This window comes from Hemiscyllium ocellatum, chromosome 31 (genome assembly GCF_020745735.1).
Source record: "Hemiscyllium ocellatum isolate sHemOce1 chromosome 31, sHemOce1.pat.X.cur, whole genome shotgun sequence".
Taxonomy (NCBI): Eukaryota; Metazoa; Chordata; class Chondrichthyes; order Orectolobiformes; family Hemiscylliidae; genus Hemiscyllium; species Hemiscyllium ocellatum.
The window spans coordinates 36,798,641-36,823,308 of NC_083431.1; the positions used below are offsets into that span (position 1 = coordinate 36,798,641).

General features: G+C 39.5%; 1 protein-coding gene across 7 annotated transcripts in view; it reads left to right on the forward strand.

Annotated features, from left to right (window-relative positions):
* Positions 1 to 24,668, forward strand: part of mtmr4 (myotubularin related protein 4) — a 148,687-nt gene that overhangs the window by 123,533 nt on the left and 486 nt on the right. For 6 of the 7 annotated variants that reach the window (XM_060848451.1, XM_060848453.1, XM_060848455.1 and 3 more), the window contains 4 exons: positions 775 to 2,203; positions 5,592 to 5,702; positions 10,196 to 10,284; positions 12,751 to 14,711. In XM_060848451.1, the coding sequence (XP_060704434.1) occupies positions 775 to 2,203; positions 5,592 to 5,702; positions 10,196 to 10,284; positions 12,751 to 12,928 (1,807 nt within the window). In that variant the 3' untranslated portion in view covers positions 12,929 to 14,711. Of the gene's footprint in view, positions 1 to 774; positions 2,204 to 5,591; positions 5,703 to 10,195; positions 10,285 to 12,750; positions 14,712 to 24,668 lie in introns of those variants that run through there. The other variant, XR_009646392.1, reaches the window with a different exon arrangement.

A 24,668-nucleotide genomic window follows, 5' to 3' on the forward strand; every position in this document is an offset into this window, starting at 1 on the left:
AGACACAGGACAGTTACTTGATGGGTCTACATGCATCAGACATTGTTGTCACTTATAGACTTTAACGATTTTTTGACTGTCCATTTTTTTACTGCCCTAATCTCTCTCCCTAATAGTGTGGGAATTAAATCAGTTTCTGTTATTTCCTCTTGCTTCACTTTCTGTTCTAATCACAGCATTTGACTAGTTTGCTCCATATTTAACCTCTTGTTTAGAAACTCCTACCTTGAAGTGACTGAGATCCAGTTTCCTCTTCTCTTCTTTGAAGCTTTAGAACTATTGCAAATGCTGCATGTTGACAATTGGAAACTTGGCAAATCTGAGATTGGCACAAATACCAACATCATCCTGGAGAAAATGGAACAGTGATCATTTCATTGGATTAGTAATCCAGAGGACCCAGTGAATTTTCATGGATGTAACTTCAAATCCCACCATGGCAATTTGTGAACCTAGATTTCAACGAATAACTTTAGAACTGAACCTCTAACTGAAACCTCTTAACCCTGAAACTACCAATGTTGTCACTTTAAAGAAAGTGTCCAATATCCTGCAGGGAAGGATCGCCTTTATTTGGTCCAGCCTATATTTGACAAAAACTCCACAGTAACATGGTTGACTCTTAATTATCTTCTGGAATGGCCTTGTAAACCACTCCATGGGCAATGAACAATGCTCACATTCCACTAAAGAATAAAAGAAAGTTAATTTGAATTTTGGATTTATTGTGTAAATTCTATTGCCTCTTCAAACAATCTTTTTGTTTCTTTTTAGATTACCGAAAGCCCGGTCTGTGGACAATCTTCCTTTGGCTTGTGACAGTGGGACTCCATTGACAAGAACATCCAGTGATCCGAACATAAACCAACATTGTCAGGAAGGATGTCTCACTCTGGAGCCTAAAAACATACCGATGCTGGCTGTACATGATGGCTGCGGTGTGCTGGATGGCCCTGATGCACCTGATGTTCCTGAAAGTGGGGCTGCAACACCACATCCTGAGCAAGAAGTAGTTGGCTTAATACATCCAGTAGAAACAGCAGAGGAAGCTAGAGAAGAAAATCTATTTCATAACTTTCCTCTCCCGAAAGAGGAGGAGGAATTGGCCGAAAGCAGAAATCCGAATGAAAGGACAGAGTACCGCAGAAACCTCAAACCATTAACTCACCCCAAAGACACTCAACAACAGGAACCTTTACATCATCTTAGCATGAATGTAATATCCAACAAAGAAACTGAAGAAAAAACACTAAAGGTTACTGCAAAGGATGAAGTAACTCTGGATAAACCAAAAGAATGTAGGGTTTATGAAAATCTCCCAGGTCATGGTGAGCCATTTATATCAAACCCATCTGCAAAGACCATCTCGGGCACTAGTCAGTTATCAGGATATGAGGGCAATCCTGCTTTACAACCCTACCTCCACTCTGTGGCAGATGTGCTTAATATCAAGGAGAAAGTTTCAACTATGCAGAGCTCCACAGAGACTGTGACTGAGGACCGGGCAAAAGCAGATGGTTTTTCATTCCCCAAAGACTTGAACTTTGGGAAGAATGGTGTCCTGCTTGCAAATGGACTTCAAAATGTAGCAGAACAATGTAAGTTTGGGAGGACAGCAATAGAGAATGTGAGGACTACCAGAAAACACATTTGTCAGAGTCAGTTCAGTGACTTCTCATTATTAGCTTCCAACTGGGAAAGTGTACAGGGTTTGGTAAAATCCGCCTATGGCGGAGAGACAAGTCACCGGAAAGCCAAACTGAATGGTTGTCATTATAAAAGACTAAATAATAAGCACTTGAGACTGGGTTCTGCCATGAGTGGGCACTACCTGCTTAAAGAAGAACAATTAGGAGCACTTAAAAGTCTCCGACAATCCCACCAGATCCATTCCAGCCTTTATTCATTAGGATCAAATGTAAAGACTTGTGGTTTTTTCACTCACTCCTCTCAATGGAGACAACTTCAACCAGTTGGACAGGTTGCTCCCACAACTTTGGAGATGTCACCGAGCTATGTAGATGATGATGGATTACCATTTCCTGTGGATGCTGTTCAACAAAGGTTACGACAAATTGAGGCAACTTACAAGCAGGAGGTAGAATTACTTCGTCGACAGGTTCATGAACTTCAGATGCGACTAGACAGTCAGCAGTACTGTGCATCCCCGGTGGAGCTGGATATTGACTACGGGGATGACTTTGTAAGTGAAGAGAGTCTTTTAACAACTTATGACAGTTTTTGTTCAGGGTGGCAAAAGAGCATGCCTTTATGTAACAACTTTAAATCCTCAAAGTCCCCAAAGACTTCACTGCCTATGAAGTGTGGTGACTGTAATGTAGTGAAGTACAACAGCAATTAGCACACAGGCTAGCTTCATAAATGGCCATGATGTGAAATTCACCATGTCAGATTAAAGATGAAATCTGGCAAGAAAGCTGAGAAATCTCCTGATCCCCTTTTTAAAAGTGCTATGGAATCTTTTGCAATATAGATGGTCCAAAAGGCAGCAACTGTAATAATACAGCAGTCCCTGAAGTCTCACCTTGACTTGCATGCTGAAATTTCTGGCCTCGCACTGAAATTTAGACCCCTTTACCTTGGGCAAGGGTTCCCACACTGGCCCATGGCTGATGTCTGACACTTAACGTATTAAATGCCAATATTAATCATTATCTCAAAAGTTCAGCAATTAAATCAATTTCTTTTTACTTTACCCCATTTCTCTTTATCTCAACTAAATTTTTTGACTTCTGCTGAAATGCTTTTCCAAGTTAATAGCTTTACATTACATATTTGTCAAATTCTTCCAATGTAAAGTTGGACATGTTTCAAACCCGCTTATTTTTGAGAGCACCTCAGTCATGTCTAACCTTGTTTATCCCAAAGCTTTTTTTTTAAGAAACTGGATGGGAGGTATTAAGTCAAGAAAGGGAATTTCAAAGTGTGAACATAATGTGGTTCAAGGGATAGCTACCGATACCAGGACGAAGAGAATCCATAAACATGGCCAGTTCAGAGGCATATTGAATCAAGGCTGTAACATGAATAAGCTGAAGTAGACTTTGACCATTTCTGCTACTCAACCAGATTGAAGCTAATATGTATCTCAAATCCACCTTCCATGTTATTCCCTATCCCTTAAACTCCTCATACCAAAGTTATTGAGTAAACTCGGTGATTGAGCATGCACAGCTCTAGGCTGAAACTTCAGAACCCTTTGAGTAAAGAGACGTATCATCTCATAACCAAATAGCCAGCCCCTTATTCTGGGAATCTGACCCATGTTCTAGATATCCTAGCCAGACCAAAGATTTTCTCACCATTTGGTCTGTCAAACGCCTTAATTTTATATGTTTCAATTAAATTCTCTGTCATTCGTTTAAACTCCAGGGAATGCAAGCCTATTCTTCTCATTGGCCCACTTAAGACAATCCTATATTGCAGATACTAGTCCATCGAACCATTGTTGCACCCTGTCAGGGGAAAGTACACCCTTCCTTGGCTATAGAGATCAAACTGCACACAGTATTCCAGACATGGCCCCACAAATGCCCTGTATAAGTGGAGTAAGTTATGTTTATTCTTGTATTGCAATTAATGTTGTAGAGACTGTGGTGGAGCTGTACTGTCACCAGACTAATAATCCAGATGCCCAGGCTAAGGCTATGAGCAGGTTATGAGTAAGTGGGGCTGTTGCAATTTGGAATACAGGCAACAGATGTTAACTTCTCACGATTACGTTGGAGTAAGCAGTGACTTGTTCAAGACAGCATTTTGCACAAGATGTTTAATACCTCTAAGAATAAATAAGTAAAATGATAGATCAATGGATCAGATCTCATCAATGTAGATAAACAGCATAAAGGCATACTATTTAAAGATTTTGCTAAGAAACAATGTGGAAAGGGAATAAAGGCCAAGGACATGTAATTCTAAGGTTATGGCAAAGTCATTGCTGGAGATGCTCTGAGTATGATTATGAGATCAGTAAATGGCTCTCTGAGATAGCCGGCAGAGGTGTGATTGACTGACTGTCCAAACACCAAGGGATCAGTAGGAGTTAATAAATCACACTCCTAAAGAGATTTAATTTGAGTCACACCCATGCATCATTGTCACTGTTAACAGTGAGCTATGGCCTGAATATTTTTCTCTTCCTGTTCTAAGTTACTGAAGTGACATACAGTGACAGCTAATTGTGATCTGGTAACCAAACACAGACTAAGGGCCTTCTAACCTATTTGGCTTGGCGCGACAGCAAGTTGGGACTTCTATTACTGAACAATTGAGAACCCTACACTTCCATTTTATAACACTTGGAATGGAGTTCAGTGCCAGTGGATTTTGCAGTCTGTTTCTTGGGTGTAATGCTCCATGTTTTAGAGTGCAAATGCAATTCCTTTCTCCTATAAGAACATTGTTAGTAGATTCCTTTAACTGTCAGTTAGAAGTAGTCCTCTCCGTATTCTGTTCAGCATTTAGTGCGAGAGATAAAGTTGTAATCCAGAAACATTAAGCTACAGTTTGCTCATTGTAACCTAACTATATATAGAGTAGGATTAAACCATTTTCCATATAACAATGGATATCAAATCCAATTATCTATACTAAATAGCTACTTAAAATCAAGTGTGTGTGTGTGTGTGTAAATATGGGACCCCTGAAGAGCAGGACACTTTCTATTGTTCTGCCTCCTCTTGTAATGTGTCTGCTTATAGCTTCCTCTCTGGCCAAATATAACATCCCTTCATGAAAATTAGGTAAAATTCTGATCCAAAGTCTATAATTTCAACTTGGAGTTCAAGTATTCAAGTACTCTTAAGTCGCTCTCACTGCAGGAAAATTGTTAGATTCTCCAGTGACTTTCTTGCATTTCTTCCAAGGTTGTTGTGATATCACAATAAAAATTTGATTTTTTTTCAATTGAGGGGGATTGCAATCAGGATCCTATTCTCTGATCTGACTTCTAGGTGCTGACCTCTAGAGGTTAGTTTGTGCCCTAAAGTGCACAATGAACTCTTCAGAGTGCTAATGCCCTTTTAAAATAATCTCTGCAATTTTCCCACAGACTTTTGTTTTTCTTGCTCTTACTCTGGTAACGTCCCCCACTTTAGCAGAAATCTCTTCCGGTTTGGGTACACTTCTTGAGTAATCCCCAACATAGGTAAATGGATCAGGTCCAGATGGGAGAGCAGAATTTCTAATTTACCAAAAACCTTTAATCTGTGTCCATAACTTTGTAAACAAAATGTATCTGTGGTGTCCACAGTGTGAAATTTGCTGCAACATGAAACATAACTAATGTGGATTTGGTAGTTTGTGTTGTTAAAGTTATCTGATTTTCTGTGTGTGCATGTGTGTGTAATAAACAGTATGGGGTTAAATGTATATGGTATGAATAGTAGGGTTTGGAACAGTGTAGGGATGTGTGTGTGTGTGTGTTTATAGAAACAGTATGGGGTTTAATATGTATGGTATGAATAGTAGGGTTTGGTATAGTGTAGGCGTTATGGATTTAGTTCATCACCTTTTGTTCCTGATAATATGTGCTGTCATATGGTAAATGTTTCAACAACTCTGATTTGCAGACCTGCTTGAGAGAGTCAGATGACAGTGATATTGAGGAATCTCTGTCCATTCACAGTGATGAGCAGCGCTCAGAAGCAAGTTGGGAGCCTGTGGATAGGAAGGAGACTGAGGTAAGAGCATAGGTTGTTTGTCATTCTTTGTACAACAGAACCATAAAATAGAGAACTCCAGTCAGGAAGTCATTCTTTTAAACCTTTGTGAAGAATTTGCATTTCTTTTTCATTTTGAGTTACATTGTGCAGATGTGAATTATTCAGTACCTTGGACTTCAACAAAAGCCCCTCTGTCATCTGCTATCCTGCTGTAAAGGAAGCACATTCTCTGTTTCTCTTGTTTACTTGCCTTGTGTTTCCCTATACCATCATGTGATTGAGGTTATCTTAGCACAGATTGAAGATTAGTTAGTGGACAGAAAACCAGTGTAGAAGTAGATGAGTTCTTTTTTGGGGTTAGTAAACTATTACAAGGAGCACATCAAACAAATCAGTGGTTGAGTTTCAACTGTTTGTGGTTTTATAAATTATTTGGATAGTCAACAAAGTGTAATGGCTCCAAGTTTATTGACTATACAAAATTGCATGAGAAAATAGAGTAAGGGGAATGCAAAGCTGAGCACCAATGATAGGAAAAATAATGGAATATTTTTAGTAAAATAGTTTCAGCAAACGTACTGGATTTGAAGGCAAACTAGAGAAGATTCGGTTGATCAATTCCTGTTATGGAGGGAATTTCTTATGAGGTCAGGATGAGTCTTGGGCTTATACCAAGTGGCGTTTAGAAGAAGAAATGGAGACCTATTGAAACATATAATATTCTTAAGGGGCTTGACAAAGTGCATCTGGAAAAATTGCTTCCCCCTGTGCGAAGCATCTAGGACCAGTGGTCATAATTTGATTAAGGGATCATTCATTTAAGACATCTGAAAAGTGACTTTATCAGAGGCTAGTGAATCTGTGAAATTCCTTACTGCAGCGAGCTGCCTGAACTGGTTATCTCAGCCTTGTATGTTCTTAGTAAGGGAATTAAAGTTATGGGGAAAAGGCTGGAAAATGGAGCTGAGGATTTTCAGATCGGCCAAGATCTCATTGATTGTTGGAGCAGACATGATGGGCTGGATCATCTATTTCAGGTCCTACGTCTTATGGTCTTTGAGAGGGCATTGAATGTCATCAATAGTTAGCATGGATTTCAAAATGGACATCTTATTTGATCAACTTGAGCATTTTGAAGCGATAACAGAAAGTACACAGTGGTGATAGTAGATGTAATAATATGAATTTTCAAAAGGTTTGCCAATGAGGTGTCCCATAATAAATTAACAAATAAGGTTAAAGATTGAGACAAATAATGCAATAGATTGCTTGCTAGCTGGATTCAAGACAAAACAGAGTGGGAATGAAGGATAGTTATTCAACAGTGGCAGAAGATGGGCAATAATGTTCAACAAAGCTGGGGTTATTACTATTCACAATTTAGTTGAGTGATTTGGGTTTAAAAATACATTAGCAGGATCTTCCTAGCAGCAGTATTGAGGATCAGATTGCTGTTGCCATTGGAAAATTCTCCCTACTCAACACTGCTGCACATTTCTCCCACTATCTTTCAGCCCAACTTTCATGGAAGTGTGCATTGTTGGAGGAGTCTGACGAAATTTGCATGTGCTCCCTTCCTACAACACTAACTGATGAAATGTTTTAAAGTCCGGTCTTAATATTAGTGAGGGAGTGAATCAATAGGTTGGTGAGGCAGATAAGAGTGTTGGAGAGTGAACAGGTTGGCTAAAGGTTGGTTGTGTTCAGTTAAGGAGAGTGGCCTGGTGGTTCGTGGATATCAGACAAGGCAGTTAAGTTGGGGTGTAATCGAGTCTGGTCAGTGGAAGGGCGTTATGTAGTTAGCCAGATATTGAAATAGGATATAATTTATTTTGGGTAAGTACCCAAGTGAGTACAAGGAACTGTCCAAAACCAGTCTGTCCTTAGAGTTTGTGCAGTTCCCACTTAAGTGCACATGTTATGACTTCTGTAGGGTCCTTGTGTGAATCTCTAGTGTCGTGTCTTCTGACTTAGGCTTATTGCCACACAGAATAAATTATAACTTTGCAAGTCGCCACTTATGGCACCATTCTTGGGGACCAAGGTACAGAATTTTGGTACACAGCAGGAAAATGAAGAAACTTAAGTTTAAAAAGTTGAACATGACAGTCCTTTTTTCGAAAAAGTAGAAAGAGACTGAACAGTTGAACACCACAGTCCATAAGGGCCTGGCCACTGGGGCTCACACTCCTTACATGGGCTGAACCTCACTCCTGCCCTGGGCTGTCTACTCTTGTCACCTTGCAGACTGTTCCTGCTCCTGTTGTTGCCTCAGGCTGCCTGCTGTCATTCTCATCACTGGCTGCCTTAGTCTGCTTACTCCTGCTCTTGCTGCCAGCCTCCTTGGGCTCCTTGTAGAGATCAAGGCTGGCTGTCTAATTTATGGGTGATATCAAACTGGGTGGAAGATGCACAATCCTGAGGAGGATTCCAGTTGGTTAAAGAAGACATGAGTAAATTCCAGAGTGGGTAAATAATTGGCAAATTATTAGTAATTAAATGTAATGATGCACGTTTTGGATGGGCAATACAAGGTGCCACAATTTGGTTCAAGTCTAGGTGGAGATTCTTGAGCTACAAATATATCAATTACAAAACAATTGCATCGTGTTAGCAATATCATAAACAAAAGCAAACAAAGAGCTAGATTTTATTTCTACACAGGCAGAATTAAAAAATAGGAAAGATAAATCTGTGTCTCATCTTGTTGAGATGACAGTAGGAGAACTGTATGCAGTTCTCCTTGCCTTAAAACAAACGATATAGAGATAGGGGAGAGAGTGTGAAGAACATTTGAGGATGATACCAGAAATACCCGAATATAAACAGGATGGTTTTCTTCTCTCTTGGAAAAAGAAGGCTGAGGGATGTCTTCAGAGACGTCTTTACATTGTGAAAACCATGGTCTCCTTGGTGCAAGAGGCTCAAGGGGATGAATGGTCTACTGTACCTGTGTTTTAGTAGAGTAAACACATGTTGAAACAGCCTTAGCAGATGCACTTAAGGGAAAGTAGGCAAGTATGTGAAGGTGAACTGAAAAGACGGCTGTGCTGATAGATTTATGAGATGATGAGAGGAGCTTGTGGCACACAAGACTAGTTGTGCCGAGTGGCTGGTTACTATGCCATATATCCTATGTAATTCTATGCAAGGCAGCTGCAGAGAAAGAAACATTGATTAAATGAGACAAGGCAGACCCTATATAGTCAAGGGAATTGTGAAGGTATCAGCCTTTGGGGGAAGAAAAAAGAAAAATGGTAATATTTAAATCATAAATGAAGTCTTTGTATTCGGAGCAATGGGGGTTTCCTTGTCTGAATTATCAATGTGCAGACAATGTACAGATTGGAAAGTATGTGATATGTTTGATTTTAAAATAAAAGATTTTGACATAAAGGAAAGGCCTTACTAGAGTTATCTAGGATCTTCATAAAATCACACATGGAGCATTTTGTACAGTTTTGGTCTCCTTTTAATAGCAAAAGGATCAACTACATTTCAGCATAATTACTGAGACCCTCAGGAGCTGAACAGAATATATTTGCTCCCTATCAAGGCTAGTGTGGAACTCATTTCAATGCCAAAACTTTTCCCAAAATAATCTATAACATCATCGTATTGTAAGTAGCTGGAACTGTATCAGAGCCATTTGCTTATACAATACTTTACAAGGTAAATATAAGCAAAGTTTACCCTGGTTAGACTGTGAGGAGTACAGATCGCGATCTCAGAATAAAGGGTCAGGGTCATCTGTTAGAAACTGAGGCAGATTGGAAATTTTTAAAATTCTCTCACCCAGAAAGTTGTTGAGATTTTTCAAGACAGTGGTAGATTTTTGGTTGCGAAGAGAATAAAGGGATCATGTGGGAAAATGGAGTTGAGGTACATCAGCTATGGTCTCCCTGAATGGTGGCACAGGTTTGACAGATCACAAGGCATTCATGTTTCTATTCTTTAAATTACCCCACACTTTCCTTCCACTTTCCATTGCCTGCTCCCTATATCTAATCTTCCCTTTCCTTTGATACCTTGCACTAACTCTCTCCCAGTTTCCCACTAGTGCTTCCTCCACAATTTTCCCCTGACCAGGAGCAGTCTGAGATTCGGAACTCCCCGATTCCAAGTAACGATCAGTACTTAGTGAAATTGTTTACAAAAATTAAAGATTAAGCTTAGGAAAATCTAAATACATCTGTAATAATTGTGTGGCATAAGTTTCCAGGAAAGGCAACAAAATCAAATATAGATGGGTATGTGTTGGTCCAAAAAAACCATTATAGTTCATTTTCAAAAAGATGAGGAATTGTCAGTTTTTCTTTCAGTGCTAACCTCTCTTGCTAACAGGTCATGTCTTCAGTTCTTAAGCACAGTTATAGTCTAACAAAATATTGATAATTTTTCAAAATCTGTAGTTTAATATATATTAACAGTGGTTGACATGGATATTGGTTATTGGATGTTTGTGTACACCTTAGAGAAGATTTTTTTTCAAATTGATTTATTTATTGCAGGTGACACGATGGGTCCCTGACCATATGGCATCGCACTGTTTTAACTGTGACTCAGAATTCTGGTTAGCCAAAAGGAGACACCATTGCAGGTAAGATACAAAGATTTGGCGTCCATACAAAGAAATGTGTGGAAAAACCTGAAAGTGATTTGGCTTAGTACTTACATTCATTATGTCACCTTCTACGTGCTAGAAGTTAGCGATTTGGGGTTTATTATCAAAGTAGGTTTGACTAGTTGCTGTAGTGCATCTTGTACGTAATGCACAGTGTTGGTGTGGGGGGAGTGAAAACTAAGTGAGAATTATTCTTTATTGTTTATTTTTGTTTGTTCATTATTGGGATCTGGATGATGTTGGCAAGGCCAACATTTATGCCAACCCATCTGAGTTACTTGTGAGGTTATTTCATAAGGATGTTAAAAGTCAGCCACATTGCTGTTGATCTGGAGCCTCATGTTGGCCAGACCAGGTAAGGACAACCAATTTCCCTTCCTAAAGGACATTAGTGAACCAGGTGGATATTTATGACAATTAATAAGGGTTAATTCCAGATTCTTACTGCATTCATATTTCATTGTCTGCCATCATGAACTTTGGTCTTGTGTCCCCAGAGCACTGGTCTGGGACTTTGGCTTACTAGTCCAGTAACATCACCATTACAACATTGCCTCCTTGTACAATAGGGTATTGATTAAGCAGGCTGCCTTGTTCTGGATTTTGTTAGGCTTCTAAAGTGCCATTAGAGTCATACTTTTTTAGGCAAGTACAATGTTCAGTCACACTTCTGCTCGTGCACTGTATTTAATGGACAAGCTCTGGGGAGTTAGCAGGTGAGTTACTCACTGCAGAATGCCAGGCTGCTCTTGTAAGCACAGTATTATATGCCTGTACCAGATATGTCGAAGTCTGGGACCCATGAACTTGAAGTGATGAAAATTAGTCTACTGCGGAGGAGTGGCTGTGATTTGAGAATTTACATTGAGGAAACGGTTAAGGGCTTTCAGGAGATCAATGAAACTAAAGGGGAAATGGAATAGCCTGGAGATTAATTTACTGAGGATTGAGTCACTCATTATAGAGACCGAAAGTGGAAAGCAATTAAGATGCCTTAGTGAGAAATTTGAAGTAAGTTTTTGGGCCTGTAGATTGTGGGGATTTTAAATTAAGGCAATGAAGTTAAAAGAATACAAAATGTTCAAAGGGCCAGAGGATGATCTGGTAAAGTGGTTGACATTACATCACCAGTTTGTTTAGGGCAGGTAAGTATAGCCAGGCTTTTTTAATGGGCAAGGTGTCACAACCAGTCTAGTCATCCATGAAAAGGTAAACTATGTATTCATGATAAAGATATTCAGTAAATGGAATGGAACAAACTCAATAAGATACATCTCCAACAACAGCTGATCCTTACCCTAGTGTCTGTAATCTAATAAATATTTCATGTGACTTCTCAGAAGTATTAAGAAGTAAAATTGAACTCTAAGCCATACAAGGTAGGATTAGGCAAATGGCCAAATGCTTGTTAAAGTAGGTAGGCTTTAAAGGATATCTGAAAGGAGAGAAGCTCAGAAATTTGGGGAAATAATACCAAATCTTCAGGCTGAGGCAACTGAAGGCGCAATGATGGAGAAACTAAAACCACTGTTTTGAAGAGGTCAGAATTGCATGAATGCTGGTACTTAAGAGATTACTGGGCTGGAGGAGATTAGAGATCTGGATAGGTAAAGTCATAGAAGAACAAGAAAGCAAGGATGCAAGTTTAAAACTGATTATTTGTTTAACTGCAATCAGTGTAGGTCTGAAAGTAATTGGGTGCTGAGTGAGCAAGACTTGGCACAAGCAAGGATATAGTCTGTAGAGATTTGAGCGGTAGAATGTAGGAAGCTAGCTGCAACAGTCAGGTCAAGGTAAAACAGCATAAGTAAGGTATTTTATCAGGAGAAGCAGCAGTTGAGTGAACAACCAGTGCTGATGGTCCGTTAAGTATTGTCTCAACACTAGCCCTCTCTATAATTTCCACTACTCAGTCCCAAAAAACTGATGACACAATATATAATTCAACACTCAACTAACAGTCACTAAATGTCACTACATTAAATTAATTTAAAAATGGGGTCTGCCATCCAGCCAAAATAGCATTGCTGCTTTTATTGTTCTACTGGAGAAAAACTGTGTTTCTGTTTTGAGGGATGTGAATTTAACATTGTATTTTGTTGGTTTACACGCTGGGATTTTTATTTGCCTGATTCTGGTATTAGTTTTGTGTAAAGCTAATAGATTTGGTTTGGGAAAGAAAGATAAATTGGCTTCCTTCTATTGACTATTACTAGCCAGGGATGAAAAGTACATGTGTATTGGGCAGAACTAATATTATGCTCAGTCGCTGCTATCAAACGTCATATTGTCATTTTTAAAGAATACAGAATATTGATAGGCCTTTCGTCTCCCTGTAGGTATCTTCAAGAGATGGCAGAAAATAGGATTTCAGTGTGAAATGCAATTCTAACAGTCCCATTTCCTTCAGTGATTTTCTTAATGTATTATGTTTATTTCTAGGAACTGTGGGAATGTGTTTTGTGCCAACTGCTGCCACCTGAAGCTACCCATTCCAGATCAACAGTTATATGATCCTGTTTTGGTTTGTATCTCCTGCTATGATCAGATTCAAGCGTGCCGCACCCGGGAGATAATGAATCAGCAACTGAAGAAACCCATTGCTACCGCATCCAGTTAAAGTGGCACTCTGCCTTCCCCAACTTGTGCCGTGAAGCTTCTGTTATCCTGGAAACTTGACACTTGAAGGTTAGCTGGGTTCCACAAAAAAGAGCAAATCCCAGCTGGAGAGGTGTTGAAAGATTTTAAAGTACTGATACGAAAATGCTGCTACCACGAGCTTTTTGACCTGTGCACTATGAACTTTGGGGTGGGAGGGGAAGGGTAGGAGGGGAGAGAGTAGGAAAATAACCAAAATGTTAATAGAAAAGAAACAAATTCATCTCTAACTGATGAGCTACTTAGATTTGAAAAGAAATTCTATTCCTGTGTAAAGAGCTTCTGAGATATAAAATGGAGACTATGTGGTGACCTGTCTCTCAATTGCTTGACCAGCCATTACAAGAATGAGCAGTTTCTGTGCCTCAGTAAAGAATGTGATAGCGGTAGAATTGTGTAAAATCTATTTGTACAATGCAAGCTATAGGGCCTCTTAATTCTAACTACTTTGCAACCTACATTAGTGGTTGTAAAGAGAGTGTTTGAGGAACTGTAGGAATTGCTTGTTTAATTCACACAGGCAACTTAAATTTTATTTCTTGAATTCTCCTGAGATACGTATGATGTTGATTCTGAAATATGCTTCTGAAAAACAATTCTCTAATTTGTTTTCACCTAATCTTTTTAAACTTTTGATGGAAAATGGGAATGTATGTGTGTAATCTGTATGATGTCGGGGAGGGGCAGGTTTGTTAGTGGGAGGATTACACAGTATTATCACTCCCGTTAGCCAAGATGTCCTCCTTCAGTTTAAATCTTGCAATTTTCTTTCTCTCTTCCTCCCCTTTTCCTTACCAAAAATAATTACGAACAGGAAAAAGCCATTAGACCCTAAAAGCTTGTCCCTTTCTATTTCACAGACCAGCTACACTATCTATTGTGTTTTCATCATAGCTCTGTCTCTCCAAGCCTTCATATAATTGTTTTCTGTCCACTTATGTTGTCTATTTCAATGCCTTTACCTGGTATTAATTACGATTGATGACTGACTGGATGAAAATATTTAGCCCAACATTTTCATTAATGATTCTTCTATAATATGTAAATTCTACATGGTCAGATCCAACTATACATCTCAAGTAAGTTAAAATATGCGATTATAGGAGTTTGATTGAAGAAGATGATGAGTCTGTTTTCTTATCCTATGTATCACTTCTCCGAGCTTTCCTTTATGGGCCTCTGTTCTCATTTTCCTTTCCTTCCTTATGATGCACTTGCAGGGTCCAGGATAGAGAAGCTTTTCTGTCACACTGAAGTGTGTATCTTTTGGCTATGGCCTGAAGTGGCATGAGGACAACCTTGTGCTGGAGATGAGTGTTGTGGTGGTCTGCACATGGTTCACCATGGACTATCGCAACAGGATGACTTCATGTAAGGAACTTTGCAAGCCTGGTAATCTGCAGATCTACAAAATTGTTTACTTCCACATTCTCAGAAATTGATAGGCAAAACAATGATTTTAAAAGCACATCTTTGAAACACTACTCATTTTTTGAGGATTTATGATTGACACCTTTGTTAGCCCACATTGAAATGGAAGTATTTTGGGAGTCTTCATCGGACTGAAGAGAGTCCTTGAACAATTTCTTTTACTTTCTTTTCCAAACCTTAAATGGTAATCCTTGCTAATTGTTTAACAGACTGCATTTATTTCTTTCCATTTCCCAAATTTGATGAATTTCACAGACTCGGATTAAACTGGCTAGGAAGGAATCTTGCTGCTGATAATAAATGTCTGTGGCAGATTGAATTCTCTCATTTTCTATTCATTTATTAGGCATTGAGAGTTGACTCAATGCAGTTGGAGGTGTCATAAAACTTGTAATGGGCGGCCTTTGTGGTGCAGAGGTGGTGTACGTACCTCTGAGCCAGGAATCCCAGGTTCGAGTCCCACCTGCTTCAGAGTTGTGTAATAACAGGTTGATTTGAAGAATATAAAGTTTGTAATAAAACCAAAACAAAACTGACAAAGCACGTCTTGTGTTTTGTCACCGTAAACATATATTTATTATTGAAAGTGCACTGACGAGATCAGACTTTTCCAATCTGGAGGTAGTGGCGTAGTTTTAGTTCACACTTGTACACATTGGAAATTCGTGGAGGGTTTTGTCCTTTGCCCGCATAGTTGACTTTCTAAGATCAAGCCATGACCAATGGGCTGGAAAAATTGAAAAAATGCCATTGGTCTGGTTTTCCAACATGCTACTGTTTCCTTTATTCTTTCCAGGAACTGTTAGGGAGTGAAATTGGAAATCTGTGTAACAGAAATGGAAATTTGTTTAAATTTGTTAAGTGGGCAGTTGAATTATTTTGGTGAATAGCTTCCCTTTCCCAACTGGATCAGTCCATCCTTACAACTCCAAATAGCTAGTTGGAGAAGATGAGAGTACAGTAGAAGGGACTTCCTCCAGTGTATCTAACAGGTTGTAAGGGTTAATTGTTTGTACTCAACAGTTTTACGTAAAGTCATACACATGTACCGCACAGAAACCGACTTTTCGGTCCAGCCCGTCCATGCTGACCAGATATCCTAAATTAATTCAGGCCTGACGTTTAATCCTTTAAACCCTTGCTATTGATATACCCATCCAGATGCCTCGTAAATGTAATTGTAGCACTCTCCACTACTTCCTCTGGCAGCTCATTCCATACACGCACTCCCTCTGCCTCAAAAAGTTGTCCCTTAGATCCCTTTTAAATCTTTTCCCCCCCCTCACCCTAAAGCTATGCCCTCTAATTCTGGACTCTCACAGCCCAGAGAAAGGATCTTGTCTATTTACCCTATCCATGCCCCTCATGATTTTATAAAGCTCTATAAGGTCACCCCTCACCCTCCAACACTCCAGGGAAAACAGCCTCAGCCTATTCAACCTCTCCCTATGGCTCAAACCCTCCAATCCTGGCAACTTCCTTATAAATATTTTAAGAACCCTTTCAAGTTTCACAACATCCTTCCATTAGGAGGGAGACCAGAATTGCACACGGTATTCCAAAAGTGGCCTAACCAATGTCCTGTACAACTGCAACATGACCTCCCAACTCCTATACTCAGTGCTCTCACCAATAGAAGAAACCATACCAAACACCTTCACTAACCTATCTACCTGCGACTCCACTTTCAAGGAACTGTGAAACTGCACTCCAAGGTCTCTCTTTTTTTCAGCAACACTCCCTCGGACCTTAGCATTAAGTGTATAAGTCCTGCCCTGATTTGCCTTTCCAAAATGCAGCACCTCACATGTATCTAAATTAAACACCATCTGCCACTCTTGGGCCCATCTGATCAAGATCTCATTGTAATCTGAGGTAACCTTCTTTGCTGTCCACTGCACCTCCAATTTTGCTATCATCTGTAAATTTACTAACTATACCTCCTATGGTCACATCCAAATCATTTATATACAACGAAAGCAGTGGATCCAGCACCGATCCTCGTGGCACACCATTGGTCACAGGCTTCCAGTCTGAAAAGCAACCTTCCATCATCACCCTCTGTCTTCTACCTTCGAGCCAGTTTTGTATCCAAATGGCTAGTTCTCCCTTTATTCTGTGATCTAACCTGTTAACCAGTATACCAGTAGGAACCCTGTCAAATGTTTTTTTAAGTCCATGTAGATCACATCCACAACTCTGCCTTCATCAAGCTTCAAAAAAAACTCAAGTTAGTGAGACATGATTTCCCATCCACAAAGCCATCCCCAAACAGTCCTGTCCTTTCCTTTCCAAATACATGCAAATCCTGTCCCTCAGGATTCCCTCCAATAACTTGCCCATCACCGATGTCAGGCTCACTGGTCTATAGTTCCCTGGCTTTTCCTTATAACCTATCTTAAATAGTGGCACCACGTTGGCCAACCTCCAGTCTTCCGGCACCTCACCTTTGACTGTCAGTGATACAAATATCTCAAAAGGGGCCCAGCAATCACTTCCCTGGCTTTCCACAGAGTTCTAGGGTACACCTGATCAGGTCCTGGGGACCTATCCACCCTTATGTTTTAAGACCTCTAGCACCAACCACCTCCTCTATAATATGTCACCGTCTATTTCCGCACGTTCTATTAGTTGTGGCCAGTCTCAGAGGCAGCAGTGTAAAACATTCTTAAAGAATGCTAATAGCGCATATGTGGAGATTGCCATTTCTTGGGAGAAATTTTACAAACTTTCCACCAATCTTCAGCTGCACTATGCTGAAAACCTTCATAACAGCACAAAAACAGCCTTTGCAGCCTCCACTGTCCACCTTTTCCACTGCAGCAACAGGACTCAGTTGCAGCATCAACAGAAGCACCATCTACCTGCCTTCTCAACTGCATTTAACTCCACAGGGATAAGCGAATAGCAAGATGCAGCTGGGAGTAATCAAGACCACAACAGAATGTCTTTAGGCAGAAGCTCATCTACTATTCCAGATGTGCCACCTCCTCAGGCTTTCATTATGGATGGGAGCTGCATCCTCAAGACAGTATGTCGATTTACCAGTGAATCTGCAGGCAGCTGTCACCTGTGCTGAAAAAGTGCATGCACTGGAAACCAACTTTCTAAAATATTTCAACCAACCATTAAACTCTGCCTCTCACTAATTTAAGTGCTATCTTGATATGAGGAAATAAGACAATCTGAGGTGAGTGATGTAATGGAAGGGGTCAGGTGATGGGATAAGGGAAAAGTTTGAACGAATGGCATTGGACTGGTACTTCAACATGCTCCTGTTCTTTCTGTCTTTCTCAAGGTGAGTAGGTGAGTTTGTGGAGAGCAACCATTTGTGAGGAGCAGTTGAGGAATGTTTGAGAGGAGGCAGTAAAATATAAATATGTTTGAAGTACCCAAAGAGTGAAATTACTCAGATTTGTTGATCTGAGGCATGTCTTGCAGGTCAGATTTATCCTTCATAACATTTGGAGAGCTCACCTCACTGCCAGCCCTCACCTCCCTCATCTGGAATTGCAGATCGGAGTACGACTGTTAAGGATCAGCTTCCCCTAATTTCCTTTTTGTTATAACCGCGGATGGAAGTGTGCTGTGTCACTCTAATCTGACTATTGCATGAGGTCACAATATTAAAGACACTTTTTTTTTCAGTTGCAGATTAATCAACTAGGATTCTTAATAAACACAATTATTGGTTTAGGCACAATTTGTGTGTTTCTATGTTTTATGAGGAGTTGGTCATTCAGTCCTTATTGAATGGCGGAGCAGACATCATGATCTTGGTGGATCATTTGTCTCAATGCCATATTCCCACTTCCTCCCCATACCTCCTTATGCCGTCAAAATCTGAAAACATATGAATATCCTTTTTGAATATATTCTATGACTTGGCCTCCACAGCCTTCTAGAGTAGAGAATTCTAGAGGTTCACTACCCTTTGAATGAAGAAATGTTTCCTCAGGTACAAGTGACAATTAATTTAGATTAATCTGAATCTAAATACCTTGAGAATGTGACCCCTGGTTCTCGGCTGGGAAAGTATCATATAATCAAAGTAAAACTTAGTCAACTGAGGTGCAATAAATCCTAACATACACAGTCAGTAATTTAGAAATAGAAATGCTTATCCCTTCAATATCCCTAAAACTCAAATGTGTGCCTCTTCTGGAAAAGAAAACATATTTCTTTGCAGAGATTGGCAAAAACAAAATATTCTCAGGCAAAAGGATAAAAGTGTAGGATGCACCATAGCCTGATGCTTTGATGTTCAGACAAGTGTAGTCAAGTCACTCGTCATGCACAGTTGTATCTGAAGTCTCTCAGACACTGATTAGATTAGATTAGACTTACAGTGTGGAAACAGGCCCTTCGGCCCAACAAGTCCACACCGACCCGCCGAAGCGCAACCCACCCATACCCCTACATATACCCCTTACCTAACACTACAGACAATTTAGCATGGCCAATTCACCTGACCCGCACATCTTTGGACTGTGGGAGGAAACCGGAGCACCCGGAGGAAACCCACGCAGACACGGGGAGAATGTGCAAACTCCACACAGTCAGTCGCCTGAGGCGGGAATTGAACCCAGGTCCCTGACGCTGTGAGGCAGCAGTGCTAACCACTGTGCCGCCGTGCTGCTCAGGTAATATATCATGGTGTTCTTGCAATCTTTCTTTTGAAAAAACAAGTAGGGTTCATTCTGAACTCAACAAGAGTGTTTACTTCTTGAAAATGCGAGATATTATATTGACAGATGGTTCTTAAATCAGCTTCTCTTTAGCAAACGTTCCTCAAGACTTTCCTCCAATTTTGTTTGTCCTTAGGCTTCTCTCTAACTTAGCTTGTTTTTAGCAGGCTCTCTTATTGAATCAGATAAATAAGAACCTCTTAAAACCTGTCACTATACAAAAACAGTCCCAGCAGGGATGTGCAAAAAAACAAGCACTTACCAAACTCATGTGATTTACAGGGAATTTAAAAAAAAATAAAAATCTAAGTCTGCAGTGAGATTCCAATTTTTAAAAAATGCTCCAAATATTTTCATAGAACTTGAAATAAATCAATTTTCCATAGTCTTTCAAAAATGTAAGTTCTCCAAGAAATACTGTATACAATGTGTGGAAATTATAGCATTAGGAAAATAGATCAACAAGCTTCTCAAAAATGTGTTCTCCATGAGCAGAAAGTACTCCTGATGAAATGTTTGCGCCATCACTTACACTCTTTCTACTTTGTAAAGATGATCGGAAGTGGAACTTTAGTGTTTGTCATAGATAAGGAAAACCAAAAACCACCTTTTCATTTAGATTTCTGACTCAAGATCATCTCACTGCTCAAGCCAAAGGCAATATGATTCTGCTCCCAATGTTTCAGTGACACTTTGGCATTCCTTGTCTTGATGGCTATGTAATTGCCGTTAAATCTCAAAAGGATTCAACAGAGTGGACATAAACAAACATTTTTCTCCAATTTGGTATCTAGTACAAGTGTGTGAATTCTTAAAATCAGAACTCATCTATCTTGGAGTGAAATCAAAAGAAATCAGTGAAATGAGTGCAACACAAATTATATCCCCTGCACACTGATCCTCCAGCCATTTATCATCAAGACACAGGAGAGAACTGCCATGTAATCGGACTTCAGCATTATCTGCAATCTATTTCAGGAGAAAGCCATTCTCTGACCAGTTCCAAATTGTTTGGCTTTTTTCCGGGCAATTTGAAGTCAATTGAGTGCAAATTTGATGATTGCCCCTATATATTTTGAGTACTGTCACTTACAGGTACCAACTCACTGTTTAAACAGAGTTTGCGGCATCCAAGTCCAGCCCATTGTTTTCGGTGAGGATAAAAGCAGCCTTGCTTCCTGCCATCAAAGTTCATCAAGTCATAAGGCTAATTACAAAAACATAGGAAAATGAGTGATTTGTCCTCTTGTTACGATGTGGAGTAAGCTCTTCTGCTTAATTTAAAACCAGCAACACAGTAAAGATTTATCCCATGTGGTAATCTGTAAAAATCCAAGTGGCCGAGAACTCTTTAAAATTTCACAACTTTATTTCTTAAAGTATAACAGAGAATAATTAACTAACCACTATATGCAAGTCCTTACCCTAACCTATCTTTTATCTTCCCTTCTATATTACTAGTCCGATAAAACTTCCAATTAAGATTTACAAAACAACTCCTCTTATCTCAAGACCAGGCACTTTTGGTTTTTCTATTTGGATTTTCGTGTTTCATCCCTTTTTTTTCAGGAATTGTGCTTCACAGGTTACTGATCGAAAAAGATACTTTTAAGAGAGCTATTTTTCAGGCAGTCTTTCACATGCTGTGGCTTGGCAGTTCTCCTCCCAACTGTTCAAATTTTTCCCCCAGTCTTATACCCCAGAGCATTGGATTGTGTCGTTGGCTTTTAAGATTGTCAATATACTCAATTCAAACTTGATTGGAAATTGGTATTTTTCAGGGAATAATTTAAACTGGCCTAATTCAAATCTGTTTTCGTCATTTCCAGGCAACCAGCTACCCCAGTAGCTGGAGCACATGTTATGTTGTGTCTTATTGAGAACACTTGGTGCTGTCACAGCTAGCTTTTAATTCTCTTAAAAGGTGTCATTCACCCTCTTCTTCATAACACTCTTTAACATTGAAACTTTTAAACCCCCCCCTCCACCCCACCCCCACTAAGACTTGGCATCCTTCTTGGAGGGATCTGTATGCACATGGTACTTGTAGTATTTCAATAAAGAGGACTACAGTCTAGACTCATTTGTCCCAACAAAGATGCAGGGGATACTTTCTTTTCTAATTGGATTATAGTGTATAAACAACACTTAGCCAGATGAATCTGACAATTGGAGTCAAAATTTCTAATCTATTTTTCTACTAAAGCTCTGTTAAAGGAACTTAATAATGCTCATAATCTTAAACTGAAATTGACTCTCATAAATAAAACATGCACTCAATCCCCATTCACCTAAAGTGTTAGTCATGTAGCAATCTCTTTTACATCAGAAGGTTGTGAGTTTGTATTCCACTTCAGGAGTTGAGGACAAAGATGAAGTCTGGCAGTACAACGCAGACAGTATACTGTACTGTTTGTTGTCCTTCAGGTTAAGACATTAAACAGAGGGCCCATTTGTAATATCAGTTCAATGAAGAAGAATTCATGATGCTGTTTCAAAGAGAAGCTCTGGCCAATTGACATTCCCTCAGTTGATATCACAAAAGCAGGTGTTGTAGTTCTTGTGGTATTACTGTTTATGGAAGCTTGCTGTACAAAAATTAGTTGGTGCACTTCAAAAGCACTTGATTGGCTGCAAAATATTTTGAAATATCATGTTGTGAAATACTATGCATAAATGCAAAACTCTTTTTTTTTACCTTTTAACTGACATCTATTTGACCAAAGATACATGATGCAATATTTAACATAGGGTAAAATGATCTTGGTGATGTGGTCATCTCTTGTGTTCCTAAAGTCACACTAAAATCTCGGCAGTAGAGCCTCATGCTGCTGTAAAATCTGCTCAATCATGGAATGTGCCAGAAGAGTTCTTCAATAAACATAATGTATTGTGAGTTAGTGATTAAATTAGTTGTTTTGTTTAGTTCAATATACCACAATTTCAGGCTGCATTTTGAGTACTTTCTTTGCGTTTGTTTGTAAACATTAAATCTGCCAGATTAGGGATACAAGAAGCTGTTTGGATAATGATATGTATTACTGTTTGGTTGTTGTGAGATTTCTTTAGCAGTGCAAGGGTTTAAGTTCTGTAGAAAATTACTTGTGACCTCAGAAATAGTCACTCCTTAATCGCCTAAATTTCCAAGGAATAATGGTTTCCATTATGCAACAGAGTTGGAGTTCTCCTGGTTAATTTCCTGTAGATTCTTCCATTTCAACATAGGTGTGAGTGTGTGAAGTTTGCATTTGGCCTAAAGTTAATTAAGACTTCAAAGACTCGCTATCCGTTTGCAAGTCAAACATCTCTCTCATTTATCACTTCCCACTCTCACTTCAGTCCACTCTGGAGAATTCATTGTTTTTTCTCTGACATAAAAAGATTGCTTTACCCAAACAACTCTGAAATGGGAGTTTAATGCTGAGGAAAATGGAATTATCAGATCATTCAGAGAAGGCATTGTTCAATTCAAAATGTATATTCGAGTAATATATCAGTGGAAATCTTAATATTACGAGAGCAGTGTTGACCTCTCGAGCATTCTGAACTATTCCCTACTTTTTAAAATCCCTGTATTAGTTCTGTATTTGTGATATTCTGACCTAATTTATTTTAAGTGTTCACAACTGAATTTTTGTTTGGGACTTGTTTCCTGATGGTTGTCTAGTTTCCTCGACCTTTACAATTTGTATTCCATATTCTGTCTCACTCTCGCTTTTCCCTGAGATGAGTTCTTTTGCCATGTTCTCTTATTTACAATTATTCTTAATCATCTTATCTACATTATTCAAGCTCACCACTTAGAATCTGCCATTATCAGCTAAGTCTTCAAAATCAAATCACTTTGGCCTTGCAAACTGTCATCTTACTTTCAGCGACCCTTTCCTTCCGAAAGTTTGTGTGTGTGTTGTTATCTTTCTTTCCCAGAACTCTATGTTTCAATCTTTCCAATCTGGTTTCCTCATTGCCATTGTACTGAAGTGACATTTATAAATGAATTTCCCTCCTGATTCCTGTTGTTTTCAGTTTTGCTAGGACTTGGTGCAATGGTCATTCCTGTTCTGCCTTTTGATGTCAAGAGCAATCACTTGCCTCATCTTTATAATTCTGCTCTTCTCTCCATGTTTGTGCAAGGCTTTGGTGTGGTCTGGGGTGGAGCAGCTCCGGCAGAACTCCGCTGAATTGATGAGAAGGGTGTTGCTGAATAAGTGCTGCTTGATATCAATGTTAGCAACATCTTCTATCACTCTGTTCATGATTGGGAGTAGACTCCTGAGGCAGTAGTTAGCTGGATTGGATGTATCCTTTTTCTGAGCAGTACATACACTAATCATAAATGGCATCTTCCATGACTGTGACCATTGCTGTCCTCATGACCCCTGACTTATGGTTTTATGAAATGTGTATTGAAGCATAGTCAGTGTTAACTGGCAAACAACAAGTACAGCAAGCTTCCACAGCCCACAGTGTGATAATGGCAAGCTGTTTTTATGATTGAAGGATAAGTACTGGTCAGGACACTGGAGATAAGTCCCCGCTGCTCTACAGAGTAATGCCAGGGAATCTTTTAAATCCACCTAACAGCCAGGAGGTGGTACCTTGGCTTGCTATCTCGTCAGAAAACCTACTCCTTTAGTATGCACAACATTCTGTTTTTGTTGCACTGGAGTGTTAACCTTGATGTGTTCAAAAGCTGGAATAGGATTTGAATGTTGCAACTCGAGAATGTGCTGCCAATTGAGCCAGAGCTGACATTTTTTATAGTCTGGTTCAAGTTACTTGTGTTGTTGGAGCATTACTCATCTAGGTGAGATTTTAGAAATTAGGTATTGACCATTGCACATTCATCAGTGATCATTCCCATTCTGACATAATGTAAGGAAGGCCAGTGCTGCAGCAACAAAAGATGAAAGAGTTAGAGCATTACCTTGAGGACCTTCTGGAGTGAAGTTCTGATGTTGAGGTATAGACCATCCTCAGCCTCAACACAGTCATTTTCTTTTGTGCACAATATGGTTCCAATCAATGGAGTGGAGAATTTCCCTCCTGATTCCCATAGGTTTCAGTTTTGCTATGACTTGGTGCCGTGTTCATTCCAGTGCTGCCTTAATGTCAAGAGCAATCACTCACCTTTGTAATTCTGTTCTTCTCTCCATGTTTGTCCAAGACTTTTGTGTGTTCTGGGGTGAAGCAGCTTTGGCAGAATCCAGCTGTGCTGGTGAGCCGGGTGTTATACTGCATAAGTTCTGCTTTCTATCACTGTCAATAACACCTTTTATTACTGTTCATGATTGAGAGTAGACAACTGAAGGAGTAATTAGCTGGATTGGATATATCCTTTTTCTGACCAGACCATATCTGAGCAATTTTTCACATTGTCTGGTAAATGCAAGTTTTAAAGCTGTACTGGAATATTTAAATATGTATGAAATCACCTTTTGGCAGTGGTGGGGGAAAGAGAGAGAAAATCTCTTCACCATTGCAGCCAGGACATTGTGAGGGCCCATAGCATTTGCTGTGCCTCATGGCTTCCATAATATCCTGATTCATAAGCATTCATAACTTACTACGGTGCCAATTCCA